Here is a 15,654-nt window from a genome sequence, read left to right as displayed (position 1 = left end):
GAAAGACCAAGTAGAGTTTTGTAAATTAGCATGTACCAGAGTATTTCACGACGAGTGTGTAAGGGTGGCCAATTAACAGAAGAGTATAAAGTGCAGTGATATGGCAAACTGAGTGACACACACACACACACACACACACTCACGCACACATACACACATACACACCAACACACACACACCAACACACACACACACACACACACACACTGCTCCTCTGTGTCAGGGTGATCTTAGGGGGTCCGGTAAGCGCAGTGGTGTTGGGTCTCTCCACCCTCACCACTGTTTGAAGTCGTCGTCGTCCTCGTCGTCCCCTCTGCCCCCCCTCAGTCCCCTTCAAGGGGGGCGTTGCGCTATCCCAAAACACACACGGCGGGATCAAGAGCACAGATATCTGACCCCCGAGCAACTGACCCAGGTCACCCGGCTCTATGACTTCATTCTCCCCAGAACGTGACACACACACACATATAGCATTCTGCACGAGTGTGACTGAGTCCTGTAGCAAGACTGGAGGAAGCACAGTATATCTGTACTGCAGGAGAGGCTGGTGGAAGTAGAAATCGGAGGATGGGCTCATCATAATGAAGGGGATGGAGTGAGGAATGGTATCAAACACAAATGATAGAGTTCTATCTTCACCAGCCTCCACTGCTGTACATTGTGTTGGTCCACACACACACACACACACACACACACACACACACACAGACACACTGCCAAAAAGAACACACTAAAGATCCAATACCTAGGCTGCGTTTGTAAAATTCACTCTGGAAATCTGATGAGCACTCATAGAATGCCTCTTGTCCAATGAAATTACTTCGAAATTGCTCCAGCGCTCTCAGAGCGAATTTACGAACGCAGCCAAGAGTTACTGCATACAATGACCTACTGTAATGTAGACAAGGGTCAAATACATTCAGTCTGTTTCACCTCACATGTCTGTCTGTCCTTCCCTCTTGTGAAACCACTTGAGTCTAGAGGCTTGGCGCAAAACTAATTTGTGCCGATTAGATCAACCAAACAATCACGAAACCAGTTTTTTAGATTAGCCTATAATGAATGGTCTGGCTGTATTAGATGTTTCCGCAGGGCTGGCTCTACCTGGTTACCAAAACACACGACAACAGTATTTGACATCCTGAATTGATCTCAGAATATTTTGAGTTGTGCTTGATTTAGTGAGGAATGTGCTCTTTTGGCACTTTTCCCCTGACTCCATTACTATACCTGGCAAACTCAATCAATCAGTAACATGTGTATGAAATTAAAATACAATATATAAATAATATAAAATATGTATTTGACCCGTGTCTGGTGCATAGAATTACATTTAAACATTTTTGGCTTTTAGCAGACGCCTTTAAGTTAGTGAATCATCTATCCATCAGTCATCATAAGAAAAAATAATCCCTGCCAGGGGCCATTGGCAGTTACATTACAATGTTAGAAGAAGGAAGATTTATATATATATATATATATATATATATATATATATATATATATATATATAGAGAGAGAGAGAGAGAGAGAGAGAGAGAGAGAGAGAGAGATGCTTGTCTCTCTCTTCACTGTAGTGTACTTTGGAAGGCATTTTCTCTCTTAGTTGATTTGAGGTGTACCAACATCTTCTTCAACTATTGTCATATTTCAATGTATGACGTATCCTTTGAAAGCTTACAATAATAATCTGTCAATAAACTTTCATAATCTGTTAAAAATTGAAAAATGACCTCCCCCTTCCTGCCCTTTTCACCACACCCTGTCACAGCTGGTGAGGTGGATCATCACTGACCGTTTTGGGGACGCATTATCAAACTGTAGCGCTCTCCTTTAATCTCACCATAATAACATTGAGAATTAATGTTCAATACTTCGCTTTACTGTTACCAGTATACTGTACATATCTCAAAGTATCAAATTAAAAGGATATCATGACCAAGAAACTATATTTATTAAATAATATAGCAATATTTCTAGTTACCTATGAAAAGTTGTGTGATATTCGTCTCTCTCACTTTCTCGCTATCTCAGTTAAAAAAGAAGAACTAGTTAATCTGGAGGTTTGTCTATGGTATCAATAGACCTATCGCTAAGCCACGCCCCAAAATAGAAATTGTCCAATCATATCACAGCAAAAGTCTCTACAGGTAGAAAACTCAGACAAACAACTTGCTAATATCAATCTGATGGTGAAAAGCTTTAAGCTTTATCTTTAAAAAAACATCTATTCAGTCTATTACTTACTTGTAAATCAGAAATGTGAACTCCCACCATTGTAAGTCATTGAATGTCATTCAGTCATGGTCGGTCAGTCAGTCACTGTCAGTGAAGAATTTGAGCGGCCGTTGTTTGTTTGTCCGATTTTTCAAAGGGGGCGTGGCTTAGCGATAGGTCTATTACAATTGTGACCCAATGTGACCTCAACACGTAGTACAATATCAATATGCTGATGAAGTGGAACATCACTGGTGACACCCAAACTGATGCGCAGCCCTGCAACACTGACATTATATAACAACACTGACATTAAAACAGGATTATTTGGCTAGACATTTCATTTATTTATATTCGGTTTTCCTCTATATTAGCGACTGGTCACATTAGCCACACTACTTGTACTAACTAGTACATGTCTTAAATATCAAAAAAAAATATTCGATCGCGCTGAACAATCTAGCTAAAATACCTACTGTATATACGGTCTCCTATGCAGCTTTCAATACAAGCTTTCTATGTTTGAGATATTTCTCTCATTATGTTTGTTGTCATGGTATTCTTTGATTGTGATATGTTCACTGTACCAGCGTATTAGAACGTTTTGACTAGATTATATCACAATGGGTTGATGACATCACAATGGGTTGCTGTTAAACACTCCACTACCCCTGATGACATCACAATGGGCGGAAATGTCCGTTGCAATTGTAATCGCCTCAATTCCAGAACTTTGTGTTGAAACACTCTTCGTAACAAGCCCACGAACATTCGGACTGATATTACTCTACGCTTTTCTCCACGCTGTGTCGCTTTCAAAGTTCTTGCGATGGTGACATCACCACTCCTGTGTCTCGAGAAAGGAAGACTGAACGTGGCTTTATAGCGTCTTGTTCAGGCCTCTATGCTGAAGCTGTGTTTATGTGGACCCCCCCCGTTAACCACCCCTCCCCCCTCCCCTGTCTTTACTGCAGCCCCCCCAGAGGACAGGCGTTAGAAGACACGGCGAGGCGTGTTATGAGCGATGCTGTGGGGGGGGGGGGTTACTGTGGGGGTTACGAGGGCTGGTTCACATTTCATGGAGGTCCAGGAATCCCACAAGGCATCTGGAGGAATTTACGATGGGGGAGGAGCAGCGGTGTTAAGGGAGCCAGAGGCAGGGGCTGTGGATGCCCTTCCCCTGTTAAAGCAGCTAATTAAAAGAGGCCGCACACACACACGCAATACACACACACACGCAATACACACACACACACACACACACACACACGCAGTACACACACACGCAATACACACACACACACACACACCGTACACACACTCACACACCAAGGTGCATGCAATGACACGCACAAACACACATGCAGACACACACACGCGCACACACACACACACACACACACACACACACACACACACACACACACACACACACAGTGACAGTAAACAGATGCTGGTCTCTCTCATCCTGGTTGACAGATGATTAAATCAAAGCTGATGAGCTGAAGGGGGAGGGAGCAGGTGGCAGTAAACTACCCTCTTCCTCCCTCTCCCTCTCTTCTCTCAAATCTTATTCTCTCTCTCACCTCTACCTTTCCCCCTCTTTCTCCCTCTTTGTCCTCTCTCTCTATATACAAATACCTCTGTCTGTCTCTCTCTCTCTATGTCCCTCTCTCTGTCTGTCTCTATCTCCGTCTCTCTCTCTCTGTCTCTGTCTCCCTCCCTCTTTGTCCTCTCTCTCTATATATATATTTCTACAAATACCTCTCTCTCTCTCTCTCTCTCTCTCTCTCTCTCTCTCTGAGGTAGTATCTGCTGTTTGCCTTTTTGGGTCACTTCTATATCTGGCGAACAATATGTCACCAGCCACACACTCCAGTCCAGACCACAAGACCGCTGCCCTCCCCCCAAGTGTGAGCAGAGATATAAAACGTCTAGAGTGGGTACTACACTGGTAATACACACAGGGAGCATTCTTTGGTACAGCAGCTGCTGTACAACAGCATGACTGTGGTATATTGTAAAGGGAATACTGGCCAAGCACATCTTTAGGTTTCAGGAAGTTCTCTCAACGTCTCTTCCCATGTCTGTTCTATGATGTATCTTTTCTGGGATTTAATCTGTGTGTGTGTGTGTGAGAGAGAGAGAGTCAGGGTGCTACTGTACTGGGAGTAGAAGCAGAGACACACTCTACTACTGTATGTCAGCTAGCAATAGAGGCACACACACACACACACACACACACACTGGCAGTTCGCCAAGTTCTATTTTGGAGGTAAAGACAAGATTGGCATGTCGGAGCAGTAGTCGTACCATCCCCGTCCCCTCCCCACCCCACACACCCCGTCCCCCAGCATTGTTTTATTTGGTGTTTACTGTACACACACACTAGACAGGACCACATGTACTCAGGAGGAAGGTGCTGAACCTGTTTAGCAGGCGATCTGGCACAGGGATTCCATTTCACAGTGGCGCCAGGCCTCATTCACACGTCTGTCAGAGCAGAGAAGTATGGCCAGATGGAGAGAGAGATAGATAACCTCCACGACCGTGTCGCACATTTTACTGTCCTCTTCTTTAAAAAATAAAAATTATATATATACTGTATATATATATATATATATATATATATATTCTAACAATTATATCTTGCTGCTGTTTTTATTGTTTTCTCGCTCTGTTTTGATTGACCCCTTGACACCCTCTGTGTGTGTGTGTGTGTGTGTGTGTGTGTGTGTGTGTGTGTGTGTGCGTCTCACCCTCTCTCATCATGCCCACGGCCAGACACTTGGTGAAGCGGCACGCCTGGCAGGACTTCCTCCTGCGCTTGGTGATCTCACACTCACTGGTGGCGGGACAGCTGTACTCAATGTTACCTGTGTGTGAGAAAGAGAGAGAGAGAGAGAGAGAGAGAGAGAGAGAGAGAGAGAGAGAGAGAGAGAGAGAGAGAGAGAGAGAGAGAGAGAGAGAGAGGATGAAGAAGGAATGAGAGGAGATGTGAAGGAAAGGAAGGAAAATCCAGAGAAAAAGAGAGAGGGACCAAACAAAATTGTTAGAACTCTCTCTCTCTCTCTCTCTCCTCTCCTCTCTCTCTCCTCTCTCAAGGAAACCAGGAGGCAGGCACGTTTCATACTGTTGGTCCTCAGCCAACCAGAAGAGCCGCTACTTCCTATTTGAGTCAGGAAGGATTTGGCAGCGATCCTGGCCATGATCTTTGACCCCCAGGCAAGCCCCTGTGACCCCCTTTGACCCCCCAGGCAAGCCCCAGGCGGCCGGCTTTAGGAGCCCTAGGCATGAATCCACCCGTGGCAGAGGGCCCTGACCCCTGCCCGCCGAGCCCTGACCCCTAACCCAGGGCCACAGACACAGATCACATTAAACACACACACCGCATGTTAACATACTGTACTGTACAATGCTCACAGCTCAGAGATACACATGCGCACGCACACACCCGTTTTTCACACTATTCAAATACAGGCCGTAAAGTCCCAGTGATCGGCACTTTGTATGAATTCATATTTTTCAGCGTACTTCCCGGTCAGACTTGCCATTAAGATAAATAAATAAACTTCAATGTACACGATAGCTTGATGGCCTTAGTGCCCTAGCAATACCTATGCTATAGAGGAATCTCATGTTCTTAGGGCACTACCCCGTGGCCTTCGGAATATGCTATTCCTGGATAAAACTTTTGTTGGCAAAACATGTAGTCCCCTGAAGTTAACCACAGTGTAAACAGACCATCTTAATGCAGAAGCAGGGTCAGGAAGCCACAAGGTAGCATCACTACCTCTTATCAGCTGTTGATGCTAACATATACATATATGTACAGATGTATATAGTATATATGTATATATGTACAGATGTATATATATACAGTATATATATATGTACAGATCTATATATATATGTACAGATCTCTATATATATATATATATATATATATATATATGTACAGATCTATATGTTACGGTACATGTGGGAACACGGTACATGTGGGAAAACTAGGGTTAGGGTTAGGTGCTAGGGTGCTATGGTTAGGGTTAGGGGTAGGGTTAGGGTTAGGGTTAAGGATAGGATTAGGGTTAGGGTTAGACATGCCAGCATGACGGTGCTGGGCTCGAGGAGCCAGTCAGCTAGTCTGCCTGGCGATCTCCTCTGGGGCTGCCGGCCACGGGGTCGTGCGGCGGATCCTACGCAATAGGCAGGGGATAATTGGATGCTAGGTTGGGTTCAATTGGATACCAAATTGGGTGAAAAAGGGATAAAATCCAAAAATAAATAAATAAATAAATAAATAAAACATGCCAGCATGTACCAAATCGACGTAGCACCTAACCCTAACCCTAGTTTTCCCACATGTACCGTAACATACAGTGCCTTGTAAAAGTATTCACCCCCCTTGGCTTTTTACCTAATTTATTACATTACAACCTGTAATTTAAACATTTTTTTAATCAGAATTTTATTTGATGAATCTGCACAAAATAGTGTTAGTTTTTAAATGAAATGAGAAATATATATATATAAAAAAGAATTTAAAAAAATAAAGAACTGAAAAGTGGCATGTGCATATGTATTCACCCCCTTTGTTATGAAGCCCCTAAAAACTTCTGGTGCAACCAATTACCTTCAGAAGTCACATAATTAGTGAAATGAAGTCCACTTGTATGCAATCTAAGTGTCACATGATCTGTCAGTATATACACACCTTTTCTGAAAGGCTACAACACCTAAGCAAGAGGCACCACCAACCAAACACTGCCATGAAGACCAAGGAACTCTCCAAACAAGTCAGAGACAAAGTTGTTGAGAAGTACAAGTCAGGGTTGGGTTATAAAAAAAATATCCAAAACAACTTTGATGATCCCCAGGAGCACCATCAAATCCATCATAATCAAATGGAAAGAACATGGCACCACAACAAACCTGCCAAGAGAGGGCCGCCCACCAAAACTCACGGACTAGGCAAGGAGGGCATTAATCAGAGAGGCAGCACAGAGACCAAAGGTAACCCTGGAGGAGCTGCAGAGTTCCACAGCAGAGACTGGAGTATCTGTCCATAGGACCACAAGCCGTACACTCCATAGAGCTGGGCTTTATGGAAGAGTGGCCAGAAGAAAGCCATTACTTTCAGCTAAAAATAAGAAGGCACGTTTTGAGTTTGCAAAAAGGCATGTCGGAGACTCCCAAAATGTATGGAGGAAGGTGCTCTGGTCAGATGAGACTAAAATTTAACTTTTTGGCCATCAAGGAAAACGCTATGTCTGGCGCACACCCAACACATCCCATCACCCCAAGAACACCATCCCCACAGTGAAACATGGTGGTGGCAGCATCATGCTGTGGGGCTGTTTTTCAGCAACAGGGACTGGGAAACTGGTCCGGGTCGAGGGAAAGATGGATGGTGCTTAATACAGGGATATTCTTGAGCAAAACCTGTACCAGTCCGTAAGTGATTTGAGACTAGGATGGAGGTTCACCTTCCAGCAGGACAACGACCCCAAGCATACTGCTAAAGCACATTTTTAAATAACCCAACCCTGAATTGTACTTCTCAACAACTTTGTCTCGGACTTGTTTGGAGAGTTCCTTGGTCTTCATGGCAGTGTTTGGTTGGTGGTGCCTCTTGCTTAGGTGTTGCAGCCTCTGGGGCCTTTCAGAAAAGGTGTGTATATACTGACAGATCATGTGACACTTAGATTGCATACAAGTGGACTTCATTTCACTAATTATGTGACTTCTGAAGGTAATTGGTTGCACCAGAAGTTTTTAGGGGCTTCATAACAAAGGGGGTATACATATGCACATGCCAATTTTCAGTTCTTTATTTTTTTAAATTCTTTTTTTATATATACTGTATATTTCTCATTTCATTTAAAAACTAACACTATTTTGTGCAGATTCATCAAATAAAATTCTGACATATATATATGTACAGATCTATCTATCTATATATATATATATATATATATATATATATATATGTACAGATCTATATATATATATGTACAGATCTATATTATATATGTACAGATCTCTATATATACATGTATATATATATATATATACCGTATGTACAGATATATATATATGTATGTACAGATGTGTATATATATATATATGTACAGATGTATATATATATATATATATTATGTACAGATCTATATACAGTATATGTATATGTACAGTATATAGGCCTGTGTAGAGATAGATACACTTGTTCAGGACACAGGGATTTCTCACCTGGGAAGGTATGTACACTATATGAGTGTGTGTGTGTGTGTGTGTGTGTGTGTGTGTGTGTGTGTGTGTGTTTGTTCCTGCCTCTGTGTGTGTGTGTGGGTTCCTGCCAGTGTGTGTCAATGTGTGTGTGTGTGTGTGTGTGTATTCCTGTCTGTGTGTATGCTCCTGTGCCTGTGTGTGTGTGTGTGTGTGTGTGTGTGTGTGTGTGTGCATCTCACCCTGGATGGTCCTCTTGAAGAAGGCCTTGCAGGCCTCGCAGGAGGCCACCCCGTAGTGGTACCCTGACCCCACGTCTCCACACACCAGACACAGACGCTTGGCCACTGAGCCCAGCATGAACTCACACTTCACCTGGCCCTCATCACCCCCAAACCTCCTGGGGAGGGGGGAAGGGAGGGAGGGAGGGGGGGAGAGAGAGAGAGAGAGGGAGGAAGGGAGAGAGAGAGGGAGGAAGGGAAAGAGAGGAAGGGAGGGGAGGGGTTACATACAGTACATATCTACTTGCATACATCATACATACTACAAACATATATAATATGCTGTACATACATTGGTAAACAACACACACACAAACACACACACACACACACACACACACACACACACACACACACACACAGACGTTACCTATTGGCTACTCCATTGCTGGCCAGGCCGGCTGTGTGTCCATAAAGCCCAGGTGAGTCCAGGTCGTTGGCATGGTGGTGGTGGTGGTGGTGGTTGTGGCCCTTGCCCAGGGGGTCGTAGCTAGAGTTGGTGTCCGAGGAGGAGCCCCCGGGGCTGGGCAGGGCGGGGCTGTCCCCCTGGGAGCTGGGGCTGGGGCTGGACGGCTCACGCTTGATGGAGGGAGGGCACTGGGAGTCCAAGCCCCTCACAGACATCCTGCCTAGGAGTCTGAGTTGAGGGAGGGGGGGTGGAGTGGGAGGAAAGAGAGAGAGAGAGAGAGAGAGAGAGAGAGAGAAAGGGTAAATGGATGCCGTTGGGCGGGGGGGGGGGAGATGAGAAAGTGAGAGAGAGAGATGGAAATGGATGGTGTGGGTTTTGCACCTGTTTTGCACCAGTTGCTTGGTGTCACTGAGTGTCTACCAACAACAACAACAACAACAACAACAACAACAACCACAACAACCACAACCACAACCACCACCACCACCACAACAACATAACCCTCTTCATTCATGCCTCGCTCTCCCTCTCATCAGCCGCCAGCCCCCCCCCCCCCCCCCCCCACGTACAGTATGCAAAGGTAGGGTCTAATACACCGCCGTGTTGTCAGAACAGGATATGCTTAAACAAACACATGGAAATCCAAACAAAGCAGAGCAGAGATGTATGCCTTCAGACCTGGAGACGGTAGAGACACACAGATATACAAGATATAGATGTGCAGTACCGTATTTTCCGGACTATAAGTCGCGGTTTTTTTCATACTTTGGCTGGTCCTGCGACTTATAGTCAGGTGCGACTTATATATCAATAATTCATAATCTCTGACTGACATGAACTGACATACGGTAATCTCTGACTGACATGAACCAAGGAGTAAATCCGCTAGCGCCTCATACACGATAGAATAGCCATTATACTTGACAATGTGGACATTAAACACGACAATGTGGACATTAAACATGATGTTATGGACCTTATACACAATGTTATGGACGTTAGAAACGATATTAAAGTCATTTATTCCTTCCAGAGGCTGTTTAACGTTGCAATGTTGTACCCGCGAGTAGCATTTTGCTACTTCCGGTAGCGCTTCATACGCGATAGAATAGCCATTATACTCGACAATGTGGACATTAAACACGACAATGTGGACATTAAACATGATGTTATGGACCTTATACACAATGTTATGGACGTTAGAAACGATATTAAAGTCATTTATTCCTTCCAGAGGCTGTTTAACGTTGCAATGTTGTACCCGCGAGTAGCATTTTGCTACTTCCGGTAGCGCTTCATACGCGATAGAATAGCCATTATACTCGACAATGTGGACATTAAACACGACAATGTGGACATTAAACATGATGTTATGGACCTTATACACAATGTTATGGACGTTAGAAACGATATTAAAGTCATTTATTACCTTTTAGAGGCTGTTCAAAGTTTCATTTTTCCTCCGCGACGCCATGTTGTTAGCCCCGCGCTAGCTAGCGGACTTTACACTCGATAATACAAGTATTCCTTAACCTTTCAGAAGAAGTTTCAACGTGAATTATGTCCTTCCTGGGCTTACAAATCCTCTCATGTCTCTTCACAGTGCCAGACTAGAGTCAAGCTCAACAGGGTCTTCTTTCCCCGCTGATTCCGCCAAGCCCGTTCCCTTGAACCATGCGACTTATAGTCCAGTGCGACTTATATGTGGTTTTTTCCTCTTCATGGCCCATTTTTGGCCTGCTGCGACTTATACTCGGGTGCGACTTATAGTCCGGAAAATACGGTGTATATATATATATATATACGTATATATATGGTGGTATGTCTACTCTACTGCATCTATTTCTATGGTGGTATGTCTACTCTACTGTATTTCTATGGTGGTATGTCTACTCTACTGTATTTCTATGGTGGTATGTCTACTCTACTGTATCTATTTCTATGGTGGTATGTCCATTGTGCATGCAAACTGCACAGCCATGTGTTTTCCACTGTAAGGTGTTTCTATGTCTATAAGCGTATGTTTTGGGGTACACAGACAGGGGAGTGGATTACATAGGCAGAGTCCATGTGATAGAGATAAGAGCCTAACTGATGCTATCGTGTGATCTCGAGACGTTTGGACTGTACACTTATTTTAAAACCGACTGAAATGTACTGTGATGGGTTTGCCACATGAAAGCCTTCCCAGAGAAGAAACAAGCACGCACACGCACACACGCATACACACACACACACACACACTCTGACATGCTTTCAAACGTGGTCATGTGTCATCATAAACACTCTAACACATACACTCACACATTCTCACATACCACCATCACCATCACCACTCATAAAAACCAGTCTCACTCACGCACGCACGCACGCACGCACGCACGCACGCACGCACGCACGCACGCACGCACGCACGCACGCACGCACACACACACACACACACACACACACACACACACACACACACACACTCCATCTGTTTGTCCCTCTCCCTGTGTCACATCCTTATCCAACCTCCCTCTGTTCCTCTCTCATCCCTCCCCCTTTCTCTCCCTCTCTCACACCATTAGAGCCTTGGTCCAGAGTTGCCCACCTCGTTGGAACACGAGGCCGGTTCCTGACATGTAAATGATCAGTCACAACCACAACGTATTTGATAGGCAAACTGTCTGGGAGCTTTACCAACCACCAGAGTCAACCATGGCCACGCACAACTAACCCCTCTAGATACCCAGACAAAGAGAGAGAGAGAGAGAGAGAGAGAGAGAGAGAGAGAGAGAGAGAGAGAGAGAGAGAGAGGTGGAGAGGTTCCAGTGATTACAGGTTTACTGTAATACAGGTACGAGTGCTATTCAGAGATTTTCCACTCTCTCTCTCTCTCTCTCCCTCACTTTCTCTCTCCCATCAAAGAAATACTGTATAGTTCATACAGATATCCCTTTTTCCAGTCAATATTGCATAGTTTACAGAACAATCTATCTCTGTGTGATGATTGAAGGGTGGTGGCCGAGATTGATAGTAACCCAAAGTAATGAAAGATTCATGCCCCATAAGGAGATGATTCTCTGTCAGTTCTGAGTATTCTGATGACCCATTGACCCATGGTCTAAGTCTGTCCCTGGTTCAGTTCAAGTGACATTTCAAGGCAGAGAATGAGGGAGAGAGAATCCCAAATAAATATGGCATATGTGCATTGCGTACATTTTATTTTAGCCATACTTATCTCAACAACAGGCATCTTTGGAGCTGTGAAAACATCCAAGAAACCTTGATTTACAGTATTGACCTATTTATTTAATTGTGAATTGGAGTAGTGACAGACACAGTTAAAACAGTGACACATTAACAACAGTCAGATGCATTGCACAATAACACTTTAGCCAGTGCTAATGTACCAGCCTTTACAACAAGAGCGAACTATTCCTTTAAGTGGCTCAAAAGCTGGCAAAGGAGAAGTTTTTAAAATGACCAGTTTGTACTTATATCAGTTATCAATCACACAGGTAACTATGGCTGTGTCTCCATGACAGCCCTGAGGTGACTTATTCAGCCATTGTGCCGTTGCTAAGTGGCTGAGGGGGAGCTGTAGATTCTCCTCACATAATAAAATAGCATTAGAGCTAATGACAAGGTGTGATGTGATATTCTGACAGACACATCAATGATCTACAGCTCTTCGTAAGAGCTCATCAAAGCCCTGTCAGAACTGTTCCCATAGACCGAGTATAAATCAGCAAGACACTGAACGTGTGTGTGTGTGTGTGTGTGTGTGTGTGTGTGTGTGTGCGTGTTTGTGTGAGTGCGTTTGTGCGTGTGTGTTTGTGTGTGTGTGTGTGTGTGTGTGTGTGTGTGTGTGTGTGTTATCCTCTGTCTGTTCGTATCCAAAACAACTCTTAATTGCACCTCGGCAACAAAAGCTAAAATGCAGTGTGAAACGACAGACATTAAGACACAGAAAGAAAGAGAGAGAGAGAGAGAGGAGATAGACACAGAGGCAGACAGATAGAGAGAATGTGAAAACCACAGAGGTGAAGAGAAAGAAAGGGGTCTTCCTCAGGGTCATTAACTTGGGGTTGAGTTGAAAGAAAAGCAGGAGGCAACACTCACTTTACAATGAGTAGTCATAATGTAGACAATAGGCAACCGGATGAGAGAGAGAGAGAGAGAGAGAGAGAGAGAGAGAGAGAGAGAGAGAGAGAGAGAGAGAGAGAGAGAGAGAGAGAGGGGGAAGGGGATGTGTAAACCCTTTACATGTGTAGAAATAGAAAACTAGACAGACAGAGCTGATGTTTATTACTCTGTTGCGAAATGAAAAACAAAATGTTATCGCAAAGAAGCTCTTTCCTCGATCAATTACTGCACACATATGGCGCATTCAAAAGCTCCTCTGAAACTTTTGGTTTCCACCAAGATTTAGTGTAGGATTTAGCATAGAGCTCCCTATTGGATAGGGAGATAGCTCAGAGTGAGAAACTGAGATCTTAAAGTAACACAAGTCATAAATGTCCTAAGTTTCCTGTTTAAATTCATGTTTAGAACTGCAAGAGGACGTTATTGAAAAAGGGTTGTTAATATTTCTTAACCCTTTACCATACCTGACCTGATCTAACCCTAAAACGATCCCCAGGTGAGTGATTTGGGTCAAAGGTTATCTCTAATGAGCCAATGGGAGATGAGGAGGGATAAGACCGCAGCAACAACACCCAAAACCCTTCACTAAGAGTCTTAGTTTAAGTGTTTAAAACAGGCTTGGGTCAAACCAGTTAGGGGAAAAGGTTGGGGGGCTGTGTTTTAATAAATGAGTATAATTAGTATAATTATAGTAATCATAAAAATACATGTACTGAGGATACAAAGAGTCAGCTACAGTAATATGTTGTCACAAATAGATATTTGATTTAAGTTTACTGTAGGATATGCTCTTCCACCCCCCACCCCCCCCCACCCCCCCCACACCCCCCTCCTATCAACAGTACCTCATTTCACGTCAACATTACTGGGTGTAAAAGCGATGGTCTTGACTTTGCTTTCAGTCACTATAACTCTCGCCTCATCTCCTGATGTTTCTGTCACTTGGCCTTATGTCCATCCTGGCTTCAAAAGCTCTGAGACCAGCCTGCTCCCATCAGTCTGTCAAAACACAGAGATGTAGTCTCACTCTCTCACTACCTTTCTCTTTCCTCTTGCGCTCTCTCACACTCTTTCCCCCCCGCCCCCTCTCTCTCTCCCTTGTTTCTGGGGTCTGACCTGTGCTGTTGTCTAAAATGATGAGTTAATGCTGTTTGCTTTACGTTGGTGGTTTTCAGAGTTATTGATCCCCACCCATTTAAGCTCACCTCCAAAGTCATTAGTCATGTGTGTATGTGTATCCATGTATTGTTGTTGGTGGCAGTGGAATGGGACCAGATATGTTACCCAGATGTGCCCTGATGTGCTTACACTGATATGGCAGAAGAGTCGCTGTCACTAAGCACTGTAAACATCTTTAGGATGCTGAGACACTGGGGACTGGTCTTGCGGATGCAGAGTAAGCTATGTCCTAGAAATGCATCAATGGAGATTCTCTTAGTCCAGGACTAGGCTTTTAGTCTGTGGCCTGGAAACTGCCGTAAAGGGCAGATGTTGTGGCCACACACACACACACACACACACACACACACACACACACACACACACACACACACACACTAAAATACAATTTTTAAATATCAGGCAAAACTGTGCAATTCCACCTTCTCCACATGCCAAATTTCTAAACATAATACTATACATACGTATATATATAAAGGAAGAAATAAGATTCCTGTTAAAGTCAAGTATAGTTGATTACATATTCATTAACTTTATAGACATATTCATTAACTTTATAGACATATTCATTAACTTTATAGACATATTCTTTCCTATTGTTTTGTCCTCTTTCCACCTGCTGTAATCTCATACAAGACCCCACTGAAGACCACTTGATCTCATCATGGATTCAATCCTGTCACCATCATTTCAAATGAATAATAAATAAATATTGTTCATAAGTACTTACTCAGTGTCAGAGTGATAGGTGAAGCACTCAGGGAGGTAAAGCTCTACTAAATCCATGGGCTCTTTGTCACCATACTCTGAGGAGAAAAACCTTCTGTCTAGGAAATACCTCAATCAGCTCTCCCTCTCTCTCTTCTCACTGTATTTATCTCTCCTCACTATATTTATCTCTCTCTTTCTAGTTCTCTGTCTCTCACTCCCTCTCTCTCACACACACACACACACACACACACACACACACACACACACACACACACACACACACACACACACACACACACACACACACTACAGTATCCTACCCCCTCTCTCTCTCTCTTTCGCACTGTCTGTATCTCTCTCTGTCTCACTCTCTCTATTTCTCTTACTCAATTTCTCTCTGTCTCACTCTCTCTCTCTCTTTATGGATTTGTGTCCAACCAAATCTCTCTATCCTCTCTAATACTTCTTTCTTTCTTTCTCTTTTTCTCTATCTCTCCCTTT

At 43.7% G+C, this 15,654-nt stretch overlaps 1 protein-coding gene across 2 annotated transcripts in view; it reads right to left on the bottom strand.

Annotated features, from left to right (window-relative positions):
• LOC308160993 (estrogen-related receptor gamma-like) overlaps positions 1 to 15,228 on the bottom strand; it is a gene marked incomplete at both ends in the record, with an annotated part of 39,444 nt that extends 24,216 nt beyond the window's left edge. The window contains 4 exons of one of the 2 annotated variants that reach the window (XM_080534922.1): positions 4,977 to 5,093; positions 8,685 to 8,842; positions 9,094 to 9,360; positions 15,173 to 15,228. In XM_080534922.1, the coding sequence (XP_080391048.1) occupies positions 4,977 to 5,093; positions 8,685 to 8,842; positions 9,094 to 9,360; positions 15,173 to 15,228 (598 nt within the window). The remainder of the gene's footprint in view (positions 1 to 4,976; positions 5,094 to 8,684; positions 8,843 to 9,093; positions 9,361 to 15,172) is intronic. The other variant, XM_080534923.1, reaches the window with a different exon arrangement.
• Between the last annotated feature and the right edge of the window lie 426 nt (positions 15,229 to 15,654).

This window comes from Nansenia antarctica (genome assembly GCF_963989245.1).
Source record: "Nansenia antarctica genome assembly, chromosome: 6".
NCBI classification, from domain to species: Eukaryota; Metazoa; Chordata; class Actinopteri; order Argentiniformes; family Microstomatidae; genus Nansenia; species Nansenia antarctica.
Note: the sequence above shows the minus strand (reverse complement) of the source record. Positions and strands in the feature narration are given on the sequence as shown.